At 43.8% G+C, this 13832-nt stretch overlaps 1 protein-coding gene across 2 annotated transcripts in view; it reads right to left on the bottom strand.

The window, feature by feature from the left end:
* amot (angiomotin) overlaps nucleotides 1-13832 on the bottom strand; it is a 91093-nt gene that overhangs the window by 42621 nt on the left and 34640 nt on the right. For both annotated transcript variants that reach the window (XM_076102147.1, XM_076102146.1), the window contains 2 exons: nucleotides 5816-5908; nucleotides 5418-5563 (listed from right to left, as the gene is read on the bottom strand). In XM_076102147.1, the coding sequence (XP_075958262.1) occupies nucleotides 5418-5563; nucleotides 5816-5908 (239 nt within the window). The remainder of the gene's footprint in view (nucleotides 1-5417; nucleotides 5564-5815; nucleotides 5909-13832) is intronic.

A 13832-nucleotide genomic window follows, 5' to 3' on the forward strand; every position in this document is an offset into this window, starting at 1 on the left:
TTCCCAACCCCTGACCTAGATGAACAAAATTTGGTAGGCACATGTATTACATGTACATTTTAAAAAAGTCTCCTGGGGCTATGTTCCAATTTGTCGACCAAATTAGCATTTTGTAAAAATGTATCATGTATTTTTTGCCATTTCCAGAAGCTGCACTTTTACAAATTATTTGGATCCACTTCACATTTGATCAGTACAGTCTAAATACCTTTGTGATTGAAAGTTATTTAAAGCTTTACGCTTGATGGAATTTTACATGATTTTCCATTAAAAAAACAAGCTGATGTAACTCTACTGGACTTCATCAGCTCAAGATGGCGCCGCGGACGGCTGCCTCGACGTGTTGGTGCGCATTGTTTTGTGTTGTTTTTGTCGTTAATTCAGTTTTATGCTGCGATACCCGGAGCTCTTTCACCAGAGATGAGCTCATAAACATCAGGGCTACAACTCCAGCGGAATTAGTTCCAACATTTCTGCTAACTTCTGTGGAATTACTGGACATTCTAGTCAAAGGTGCGCTCACCTTAGCCCATGCAGTGAAACGCCGTAGGAGAGGGAAACGGGCCGGCATGCTTGTGCATCTTCGCACACGTGGATTTCGCACACCTCTGCCGGGCATATTTCTCTCAAACGTCTGCTCACTGTGCAACAAACTGGACTAACTTCAGCTACTGGTGGGGAAAGACAGAGACTTTTCTTCATCTTCCGTTTTGTGCTTCACTGAGACCTGGCTCTGTGGATCAATACCCGACTCTGCGCTCCAGCTGGCTGGTTTCCAGCTGTTCAGAGCGGACCGCAATACAGAGCTCTCCTGCAAATCGAAAGGTGAGGAATCTGTTTTGTGAGGGATTTAAGTTGTAAAGCTACTAATTATGGATATTATGCGATACAGTGTATTTACTTGTAGGAGTTTGAACCAAGTAGTGTATTTGAGTGTCTGTGTGATCAGGTTTGAGGAATGTGCTGGAGCGGGGGTTGTGTGAAAGTGGCTGGGTGAGGTGTTAAGTGTAACAATGGGGCAACAGCCCAGGAGGGGCTTGTTGGACTTCAGCCAATCAATGAGCTGATCGATGAGCTGAGAGATGTAACTTTGAGGGGACAAAACGGTTTGAAGCTCTGGGGGATTTCAGATCTTCTGCTGGCCACTGAGGAGGGCATACCAGCCTCCTGGGTGGCTCGGATTGGATCTCACATTTCATGGAATTTTTGTTTGTTTTGTTATTAATAGTGTGATTCGGTTTGTAACTGTTTGTATGTTTCTTGGATAATAAATCCATTTGATTTTGACTTAAACCTGCTGTTGTGTTTTATAGGCGATTGAGAGCACATGGCTGTAGGAAGGGGGGCGATTTCTCCATGTGTCCAGAAGTTCGGACCCAACAGTGGCTGGTGCAACGATGTGACAGTGATTCTACAGCACTGTTCTCCTGATCTGGAATCTTTCATCATAAACTGCAAACCCTTTTACTCCCCCCGCGAGTTCGCTTCATTCATACTGGTCGGCGTTTACATTCCGCCGCAGGGCAACATGCAGGAGGCACAGCGGACACTCGCCGAACAGACTCTTTAGTTATTGTCCTTGGTGACTTTAACAAAGTAAACCTCAGCCATGAACTACCCAAATACAGACAGTTTATTAAATGTCCAACCAGAGAGGAGAACATTCTGGACCACTGTTACACCACAATCAGCGGGGCCTATCACGCCGTCGCTCGAGCTGCACTGGGACACTCTGACCACGTCATGGTCCATCTGATTCCTGCATACAGGCAGAAACTCGAGCTCTGCAAACCTGTGGTGAGGAAATTCAAGAAGTGGACCAGTGAAGCTCTGGAGGATCTTCGGGCGTGCTTGGACTGTACAGACTGGGACATTTTCAGGACTGCTACCAACAGTCTGGATGAGTACACAGAGGCTGTGACTTCATATATCAGCTTCTGTGAGGACAGCTGTGTTCCATCAAGCACCAGGGTGAGTTATAACAACGAGAAACCCTGGTTTACAGCTGAACTCAGACAGCTAAGACTGCAAAAGGATCAGGCATTTAGGAGTGGGAACAATGACTTGTATAAAGAGTCAAAATACAGGTTTAGCAAGGCGGTGAGAGATGCTAAACGACTGTACTCTGAGAAACTGCAACACCAGCTCTCAGCAAGTGACTCTGCTTCTGTCTGGAGAGGCCTCAGACAGATCACCAACTACAAGCCTAGAGCCCCCCACTCCATGAATGACCTCCGCCTGGCAGACGAGCTGAACGAGTTCTACTGTCGCTTTGACAGACAATGGGACAGCCCTAACTCCACCCCCCACAGCTCCATCAACCAGCCCCAGACCACCAGGTCCCCCTCCCCCAGCCCAGCAGGGGCCCATGCCTCTGTACCACCCATCACAGTGTCCCCCCCACCCCCCTCCCCAGTAACGAATCTCTCTATTCTGGAGAGTGACGTCAACAGGCTTTTTGAAAAACAGAACCCCCGCAAAGCAGCCGGCCCGGACTCTGTCTCCCCCTCCACCCTGAAGCATTGTGCTGATCAGCTGTCTCCGGTGTTCACAGACATCTTCAACCCTGGAGACATGCCACGTACCAGCCCGCTTCAAGGTCTCCACCATCATCCCCGTCCCCAAAAAACCAAGGATCACAGGACTTAACGACTACAGGCTAGTCGCCCTGACCTCTGTGGTCATGAAGTCTTTTGAGCACCTTGTCCTGTCCCACCTAAAAACCCTCACTGACCCACTCCTGGACCCCCTGCAGTTCGCCTATAGAGCCAACAGGTCTGTAGACGACGCAGTCAACTTGGCCCTTCATTTCATCCTCTAGCATCTGGACTCCCCAGGAACCTACGCCAGGATCCTTGTGGTGTGTGGGCTCAGCTGTGGAGGGGACGGAGTGTGGGAGTGGTTCAGGGAACGTTGCCGGGAAGGGACTTAATTAGGCGCAGCGCAGCCATCTCACTCTCGGATGTATTTAATCACCAGTAGTGACGGAGGCGCGAGAGACAGCTCGGGACGAGCGACAGTCGTGCAGTGGGACGGAAAGGACGGGAGATCGCAGCAAACTCCCGCGGCGTGTGCTCGGAGGCAAGGCAGGAGAGCACACGGCCAAGTCCAGTCTGATTGTGTGACAATAAAGAACATTTGAAAAAGCCATTCAACTGTGTGCTGGCATCATTGTGCTCCCAAGACCCACTGGGTAGCAGAGAGCCTGTTACAATCCTGTTTGTGGACTTCAGCTCTGCCTTCAACACCATCATCCCGTCTTTGCTGCACGAAAAGCTCTCCCAGCTGCACGTGCCCGACTCCACCTGCAAGTGGATCACAGACTTCCTGTCTGACAGGAAGCAGCACGTCAAGCTGGGAAAGCACGTCTCAGCCTCTCGGACCATCAGCACCGGTTCCCCCCAAGGCTGCGTTCTTTCCCCTCTGCTCTTCTCCCTGTACACCAACAGCTGCACCTCCAGTCACCAGTCCGTCAAGCTCCTGAAGTTCGCGGATGACACCACCCTCATTGGACTCATCTCTGGTGGGGATGAGTCCGCTTACAGGTGGGAGACTGACCATCTGGTGACCTGGTGCGGTTTGAACAACTTAGAGCTCAATGCTCTAAAGACAGTGGAGATGGTTGTGGATTTCTGGAAGAATGCAGCCCCACCAGCCCCTATCACTCTGTGTGACTCCCCCGCTTCCTGGGCTCCATCATATCCCAGGACCTCAAGTGGGAGCTTAACATCAGCTCCATCACAAAGAAGGCTCAGCAGAGGATATACTTCCTGAGGCAGCTGAAGAAATTCAACCTGCCAAAGACAATGATGGTGCACTTCTACACTGCCATCATTGAGTCCATCCTCTGTTCCTCCATCACAGTCTGGTACGCTGCAGCCACTGCCAAGGACAAGGGCAGACTGCAGCGCATCATTCGCTCTGCCGAGAGGGTGATTGGCTGCAATCTGCTGTCCCTCCAAGACTTGTTCACTTCAAGAACCCTGAAGCGAGCAAGAAAGATTGTAGCCAACCCCTCTCACCCTGGACAAAAACTGTTCATGCCCCTTCCATCTGGTAGGAGGCTGAGGTCCATCAGGACCAAGACCTCACAACACATGAACAGTTTCTTCCCGTCGGGAGTCGGGCTCATTAACAGAACCCGGGTCCCCCACTGACTCTGTCATCCCCAGGACAATTTCGTACCGGTCACTCCCCTGCACATACCTTTTAATACACTTGACACTTTTACACTACACTTACATCTCACTTGTTTATAGTCCTGTTATCTGTTCGTTTGTGCACTTTATTTTATATTCCACTTTATTTTATATTTTACTTTATTTTATATTTTTCTGTACATTTTAATATGTTTCTACTTTGCACTGTTGATTGTTGTTAAATGTTATGCACCTCCCGTCATGTCAAATTCCTTGTATGTTCATCATACCATGGCAATAAACGGTTCTGATTCTGATTGTGAAGATCTGTACAAAACTTGCTATGCTTAATAACAGTCATGGCCTGAGGATGTATACAAGCCATTTTTCACACAGTCATAGCACCATCTACTGGCAACAGGAAGTCAACGTTATTCGACAAACTGAATCCACTTTACATGACATTTACATGGGCTGCTTTTTTACACTTTCTCTAGGGCCAAATAGTGGATACAGAAGGTGGTGGAATATTTGCAATACATAATTTTCCTCGTCACACACTCCACACAAGAAAAAAACGTCTAACTCGTACACGCGGTGTCTGGTGGTCACAGACATTCAGGCCGTGTCAACCAGCGTCTCGCAAGTACCCCCGACATGTGCAAAGGTGTTGGGGCCCGATAATCGCTGCTTGCAGCTTTAATTCATGTTAAGCTAGATATATCGTCGATTTGAGGTGTTAACAGAAGTCCTGTCTTACTTAACCTATAGCACAAACATCAGTATCAGAAACTTGTGACAGAAAAAAAGCAGCCCAAGTTGACTTATCACAGTTCTTGATATCTTGAGTAGCCCTGACATGTATTTATTTTCTCGAGGAAGCTTATGTCAGCTAACGTGTAGCATGCATGTGAAAACTGTGTGGAGCCTCCATAGCTACATCATGATTCACATAAACTTTTACTGTCCCCGTGATGGTCCACCTCTCACAGATTCACAGATGTGGCTCTATCTGCCTTACAGGAAATGCAAAAAGTTGTCATACATATTTCAGATAAAATCAACACGACATAACTGGCCTGAGAAGTTTAGACTACTGTTAGCTGTTAAGATTCTGTGTCTCTTGTTTAATAACAACACATCATGGCTGGAATTGTTCAGCTTCACTTAGGCTTCTTTATCTAAATCAGGATTTTCTGGTTCTGATGAAAATGGGAACAAGAAGTCAAACCCAAATCCAACGACCAGGATTATATCCAGTAAGAGTGATGCTGTTACCTCCTCCTCAAGCTTAACCACTTTGGCCTGGGCATTGTTGAGTGCCTGGTCTCTGATCTCGATGTGTCTTCTCTGGTCCTCTGTGGTGGAACGCAGCACATTCAACTCCATCTCCAGCTTCTCCCTCTCACGGATTGTCTCTTTGTCTTGAACACATGTACAAACACAATGTCTTTCCTCCATATTTTTTAAGGTATGCACACTATAAATCACTTGTGTTGCATTTTAATCCATGCATGGCTAAAATGCAACAGAAACTGATATAAGAACTATTAGATGTTTTGTGTTTCTTCAGACACATCCAGTCAGATACATGCGTTGTCACTGACATCATGCCTGAAAAACACCTGGGGAGGCATGTTGAGTGTGACGGCTGTGTGTGTGTATGTGGCACTCACTCTGTACAAGCAGCTGGGAGATGTTTTTGCAGTTGTCCTCTGAGCAGTCACACTCTTTAGCAGTGAGCTGCTTATTGGCCGTCTCCATACGCTCTTTTAAAACAACAGACATGCTCAGATTTCGGACAAACACACAGAAAAATTAGCAGAAAATATAGTCACAAGTGGCCATTCCGAGTTCTAACCTTTTTTCGCTCAAAAGAAGGAAGCATCAAGCTGGATTTGGGCTTCATTAAGCTGATGAAAGTCACCTCAGTTGGTTTAATTCTCTCTAAAGAACGACTGAGACCAATCACACACTTCTTTTATCATTGCATGTATGCAGCCTGTCAGTACTTGTGCTGGTCATATAATTAGAATATCATCAAAAAGTTGATTTATTTCACTAATTCCATTCAAAAAGTGAAACTTGTCTATTATAGTCATTCATTACACACAGACTGATATATTTCAAATGTTTATTTCTTTTAATTTTGATGATTATAACTGACAACTAAGGAAAATCCCAAATTCAGTATCTCAGAAAATTAGAATATTACTTAAGACCAATACAAAGAAAGGATTTTTAGAAATCTTGGCCAACTGAAAAGTATGAACATGAAAAGTATGAGCATGTACAGCACTCAATACTTAGTTGGGGCTCCTTTTGCCTGAATTACTGCAGCAATGCGGCGTGGCATGGAGTCGATCAGTCTGTGGCACTGCTCAGGTGTTATGAGAGCCCAGGTTGCTCTGATAGTGGCCTTCAGCTCTTCTGCATTGTTGGGTCTGGCATTTCGCATCATCCTCTTCACAATACCCCATAGATTTTCTATGGGGTTAAGGTCAGGCGAGTTTGCTGGCCAATTAAGAACAGGGATACCATGGTCCTTAAACCAGGTACTGGTTGCTTTGGCACTGTGTGCAGGTGCCAAGTCCTGTTGGAAAATGAAATCTGCATCTCCATAAAGTTGGTCAGCAGCAGGAAGCATGAAGTGCTCTAAAACTTCCTGGTATACGGCTGCGTTGACCTTGGACCTCAGAAAACACAGTGGACCAACACCAGCAGATGACATGGCACCCCAAACCATCACTGACTGTGGAAACTTTACACTGGACCTCAAGCAACGTGGATTGTGTGTCTCTCCTCTCTTCCTCCAGACTCTGGGACCCTGATTTCCAAAGGAAATGCAAAATTTACTTTCATCAGAGAACATAACTTTGGACCACTCAGCAGCAGTCCAGTCCTTTTTGTCTTTAGCCCAGGCGAGACGCTTCTGACGCTGTCTGTTGTTCAGGAGTGGCTTGACACAAGGAATGCGACAGCTGAAACCCATGTCTTGCATACGTCTGTGCGTCGTGGTTCTTGAAGTACTGACTCCAGCTGCAGTCCACTCTTTCTGAATCTCCCCCACATTTTTGAATTGGTTTTGTTTCACAATCCTCTCCAGGGTGCGGTTATCCCTATTGCTTGTACACTTTTTTCTACCACATCTTTTCCTTCCCTTCGCTTCTCTATTAATGTGCTTGGACATAGAGCTCTGTGAACAGCCAGCCTCTTTTGCAATGACCTTTTGTGTCTTGCCCTCCTTGTGCAAGGTGTCAATGGTCGTCTTTTGGACAACTGTCAAGTCAGCAGTCTTCCCCATGATTGTGTAGCCTACAGAACTAGACTGAGAGACCATTTAAAGGCCTTTGCAGGTGTTTTGAGTTACTTAGCTGATTAGAGTGTGGCACCAGGTGTCTTCAATATTGAACCTTTTCACAATATTCTAATTTTCTGAGATACTGAATTTGGGATTTTCCTTAGTTGTCAGTTATAATCATCAAAATTAAAAGAAATAAACATTTGAAATATATCAGTCTGTGTGTAATGAATGAATATAATAGACAAGTTTTACTTTTTGAATGGAATTAGTGAAATAAATCAACTTTTTGATGATATTCTAATTATATGACCAGCACCTGTACACTCAAGGTCTCGCCAGACAAGAAGTCTTGGCATAATGGGGACATGTTTTTCACATGCCCAGGTTTGGAACGATTGGCGCCACCTATTGAGCGATTTCAAAATAGATTACATACGTGATTTAACATTATTATGTAACATATCTCACCAGTTTTATTTTGATTGGAGAAACTATTTCTCATTAGGGCCCGGGCACCAACGAAGTCGGAGCGGAGGACCTATTGTTCTTCGAAGGATTATTATTATTCTCGTATGTCTTTGAGTGCAAAAAAAGGTGCTTGGGCTACTGGTCAACTCTTGAAATATAGCACACGAGTCAGTCTTGGCAAAATAACTATCTGATATGTGTGTCGAACTCCAGTATGAGTGATAGTGCCCCCTTTTAAATAGCCCCGACATTGCATTTCACCTAGCTGTATAAAATGTGGTAGGTATATGTAACATGGTGAGGCGTACAATAAAGCCTCATGGAGGTATACCGTAAACACGACAGGAAGTCGGTCATTTTGAATTTTATGTCATTTTTTGACTGTTTCAAGGCGCCATACTTTAACGAACTCCTCCTGGAGAGTTAACCCAATCGACTTCAAATCTGGTCAGTATAATCTTAAGAGCTTTGCAATGAAAACATCTACAGGCCTATTTTGGAATATAGTCATAGCGGCACCTACTGGTAACAGGAAGTTACAGTCACTATACTTTGGCTTGCTATAGTAGGTGAATCAGATCCACATTCAATTTGTTCGACAATATTCTAAATTTCGACGAAGCCTTACAGTATGTTTGACCTAGATGTACACAATTTGTATTACATGTAGATTTTTTAAAAAGTCTCTTGGAGCCATATTCTAAACCCAACCGGAAGTCGGCCATTTTTAATTCACTTCAATTGACTTTGATTGACTTCAAATTTTGTCAGTACAATCTAAAGACCTTTGTGATGAAAATGTATGTAACGTTTTTTGCCATTAAAGAACATGCTGTTGTATCTCGACTGTACTTGATCAAATCTACCCAAACGTGACATGCTTGGTAAGAGTCATGCCTTGAGGATTTGTGAATGCCATTGTTTACTCATAGTCATAGCACCACCTACTGGCAACCATGGCGTTAAACCATGATTCTATAAATGCAGCGGTCCAAACACTGAACCTTTTTTAAGGATACTTAAGGGTTTGTGGACACCCCACCAGGAAAAAAGACTTCTCTGATCTAAATATGTGCACAAAAATTGGATAGCAATAGTTTTCAAATCGCCCTTGCACATGAAGTTTTCATTAATACTAAAGTGAATTGTTTTCGTTCATTTTGGAACCACGTCGCAATGTAAAGTAATTTATTGCAACGTGACATTTGTAAAATAAAATCAAACTGCACCCAACCTAACTCATATTTTAGATTATACTACATAAGTTCCCTTCTTAGCCTAAACTTATTTCTCCACAAAAAAATGTTTTCCCACCTGGAGCTGTACGTTATGCCATTTCTCCTCAACACGTAGAGATTTTGAGGCCTGCATTTACTTTGATAGTCTGTTATGTTAAATGGTAAAGGGGAAATGGACTTATAAACATCGAACAAAATGTTTGGAGATTTGTGTTTGGTAGATTATTTCTCTGTTGTAACAATGCTTCTTGGCAATAAATGTTATACCGTTGGAAAGCCTGTTTATTTACCTTTCAAACGGTCCCCCATTTGTAAGGAACATGCATTTCTGGGATGAGCAGCACAGCTGAGTATGTGGGTTGCGCCCATGAAAAATTTGCCAAATCTTCTCTGCCAATGCCAAACAGCGTATTCTGCCATCGACTCTCGTTTGGTGTTGTTTGGTGGATTGGATGATTGAAGTCTATCAGTAACAAGGCAGAAACAAGACATATTGGCAATTTTACAATTTATTCATTTAACAAACAGGAGCCTCAGTAGCGTGTGGAAGAACCATACACAGCCACAACAGCCTGGCACCTCCTCCTCATGCTGGTCACCAGCCTGGTCACACACTGCTGTGGGATGGCATTCCACTCCTCAAGCAGGATTTGTCGCAAGTCAGCCAACGTGCTTGTGTTGGTCACTCTGGCACGAACAGCTGGTCCCACAAGTGTTCACTTGGGTTGAGGTCAGGACTGTTGGCAGGCCATTCCATCCTCTCTACTCCCAAATTCTGGAGGTAGTCTCTGATAAACCGCTCTGTGGGGGCGAGCGCCGTCATCTTAGAGACTTAGAGGATGGAGTTCCGTCCCAGACTGTGGAGAAATGGGATTGCCACTGGTTGCAGAATCTCATCTCGATATCTCTCTGCATTGAGATTGCCTCCAATGAAGACAAGCCTCGTTTTTCCAGTGATGGAGATGCCGCCCCACACCATCACACTGCCTCCACCAAAAGGTGTTCCTCTATCGGTGCAGCAATCAGCATAGCGTTCTCCCCGTCTTCTCCACACTTTGACTCTACGTTCCAACTTCCTGCAGAATCTGGACTCATCGCTGAACATAACGTTCCTCCACATGTTCAGGTTCCAGTGCAGGTGTTGCCGACACTGGCAGAGAAGATTTGGCAAACTTTTCATGGGCGCAACCCACATACTCAGCTGTGCTGCTCATCCCAGAAATGCATGTTCCTTACAAATGGGGCACCGTTTGAAAGGTAACTAAACAGGCTTTCCAACGGTATAAAAGTCATTGCCAAGAAGCATTGTTACAACAGAGAAATAATCTACCAAACACTAATTTCCGAACCTTTTGTTTGATGTTTATTTGTATAGTTCTTTACTAGTCTTCCGAACACTAAAAGCACTTTGACACTACATGTCATCATACACCCATTCATACACTGATGGCAAGACTGAGATCAATCACACTCTTGTTTCATCGTGACAATGTATGCAGCCTGTCAGTAATTGCACACTCAAAGTCCCGCCGGTCATATGTCTTGGCTTTTCTGTTGTTTTAACAGCTAATTCAAAATAACTAGCAACAAGTTCCATTTTATGGATTTGTAGGGCCCTCTTATGGTTGATTTTAATAAAACTTTCAGAGTATGCTTCAGTCCCTCTTGTGGACATATATGGCCCGAGGGTTTCTGACTTTGGTCAACTTTTGTAATGAGCCACGCCCTTTTTATGTTCATTGGTCAATATCTGGAAGACTGCATAAGTGTCACGGGGCATGATAAGGACTCAAGCGCAGACAGTCAGAGTAGGGGAAAAAGGTCTTTAATAGCTCACGGAAAAAAACAGGTAATCCAAGGACAAGACAAAAGACGAGGGGGAAAATCCGGCAGGGCAGACAGACTGGGAACCCGGGAACAGGATGAGTAAAAACGGGTGTGTAGGAATGAACACAAAAACAATGATCTGGCAGTGGGTGTGTGTGAGGCAAGGGTTTAAATAGTGAAGGAGGCAGAGTGAGCAGGTGAGAGTCATGAGCTGATGAGGTGAGTGTGACTGGCAGGTGCACTGAATGAACTGATTAGGGACAGGTGAAGGGAGTGAGGAGCTACAGAAAAACACACACGGCAAAGCCTGATTGTGACAATAAGATATCAAAAAGCATTTGATAACCTTACACAATGCTATTCCAATAATCATCTTCTGAAAATTTGGTAGCAAATGGTGGAAAATCTAGTGGGCGGACCGATGAATTCAGGGTTGCAATTTTGTAGAACACATTCAGCTGGACATTTGTGTTAATTTCAACTCAATTGGACTTATCACGTGAGGGTGGCAAGTGCCTTTCGGTTTTGCGCCACCTAGTGGTCAATGTTTATTAAAACTTTCAGGGTATGTTTCATGTACTCTTGTTGATATATATGGAAACATTTGTGATGATTGGCCCAAGGGTTGTTGACTTTTGTCTGGTTTTGTGCTGAGCCACACACTTTTTATGCTCTTTTGAAGTTCATTGGTGCATATCCTAAAAACTACATAAGATATCAACAAGCTTTTGATTAGTTAGTTAAAAAAAAACTTCAATATGGCAGAAAATTCAATTCGAATTATATGGTCCAAATTTTTGTAGAGAAGACTGAGCTGGACGTGGGTGTACAATTTCAAGTCAATCAGACGAGGTGAGAGGCGTGGCCTTTCAAAAATCCAATTTTCAATCATTAAAAGAATAGGTCCTCCACTCTGACATCGTCGGTGCTGGGTTCCGAATAATTCCTCCAGTTTCAATAGGTCCCCGCCGACCATGGTCGGTGCTCGGGCCAAAATAATTTAACTATTTCAATAGGGCCTTCACCAACCTTGTCAGAGCTCTGGCCCTTCTAATTTTAGCGATTTCAATAGGGCCTTCGCAGAAGAAGAGCAGTAGGTCCTCCGCTCCGACTACATCGGTGCTCGAGTCCTAATAATAATAATAATAATCATTAGAAGAACAAAATAATAATTGCTGCAATAACAAAGAATCAGCACCTGCAGTCGGTCTTACCTCTTCATACCCTCTTTCCCAGTTAATTCGGAATACAACCAGGGAAGAATGAATGTTGGATTAAATATCTGACCGTGCCATAATTCTGTGTATTAATTAGCCACGTGCTTATGTTTGTCTGAGAAACGACAGAATACTCTGTACACAAGTGAGTGTGAACAATGAACAGATAAAGGAAGATAAATTTACCTATTACTATAACCAATTATAGAAACGTTAGTTAGCTTACAGCATAGCCAGTAAAGTTAACATTAGTAAAGTTTATCACCAAGTGTGAAGATGTTTTTATTTCTGTTATTATAGAGCTGATTGTAGAACTGCAAACCAGAAGGAACGGGACGATTTTGAAAAGGGAGTGGAGACCTGGAGTTGCCAAAGTGTGTCTCTAAGAAGATGAAGAAGTGAGGCATTCAAATCCTCTCTCACTGTTTGATCTCTTAACACTGTCATGTAGTTCATGCAGTTCACATTTACATGTGTAAAATGTGTGTGTAGTTATTTATTTTTCTTCTAAACATATAGTACCTCTTCAGTTTTGGAATACAAATGTTCCTAATATTATCTGTCTTACAAAGTCAGCTGTATGAATGATTGAGGACATGTAATAATCTACAGCAATATTGTATTGTACATGAGTTATTATGTTTCCTACTGTTTTTGTTAATTAAATGCAATAGTAGCAGATTTTATTACCCTTTGTAAATATGGGGTAACATGCTCATATATACTTTAAAATTACCCTAAATACTTTTATTATTATTATTATTATACTATCACATACTGTAATCCAATATATCATAAGACACAGTTAACATAAATTACAGTAGCTGCACCGTAAAATAACAGTAAATTACTGGTGTCTCTGCTGTCAATATTTTACCATTATTTTAAGGTGAAATTGTTTAGAGTGCACCTTCAACACTCCCAGCGGACTCTACAAGTACCTAGTCCTGCCTTCTCGTCTCCAGCTGTCTTTCAGGCCCTGGTAAACGATGTCCTCCATGAACTGCTAAACAAGTCTGTGCTAGTCTATCTGGACGACTTCCTCATCTTCTACCCTGATCAAGAGACCCACGTCCAACATGTCCAGCTGGTCCTGCAACGTCTTCTGGATCAACAATTTTTCATTAAGGCTGAGAAGTGTGATTCCTACTCTCCTACGGTCGCCTTCCTCGGATTCATCATTTCCCCGTACTGCATACAGATGGACCCTTCCAAGGTCAGTGCTGTTGCAGAGTGGCCTACGCCTACTAGCCGAAAGTTGGTTCAGCGGTTCCTAGGCGTTCGTTAACTTTTCTAGACGGTTCATAAACAACTTTAGTGCTAGCCTCTCCCGTGCATGCTCTCAAATCTCCCAATGTTAGGTTCCAGTGGACTCCCCAAACTGATCAGGCTTTTCGCAGACTGAGGGAGAGTTTCACCTCTCATTCTCGCTATCCTAAACCCCCACCAGCAATTCATCATGGAGGTGGACGCTTCGGAGCGAAGCCAAGTCCCCACGGATTGAGCTACTGCTGTCCCTTATCTGTTTACGTGTGTGTGTGGGGACAGCTCCTTCAGTAATCAATATACCATTACTGTGATTACCTTTGTACTATTATCAGTGTATTTCACCAGAAATAATTACCTTACTACTACTGTT

This window comes from Anarhichas minor, unplaced genomic scaffold, assembly GCF_050575085.1.
Source record: "Anarhichas minor isolate MPS153535 unplaced genomic scaffold, ASM5057508v1 ptg000027l, whole genome shotgun sequence".
Taxonomy (NCBI): Eukaryota; Metazoa; Chordata; class Actinopteri; order Perciformes; family Anarhichadidae; genus Anarhichas; species Anarhichas minor.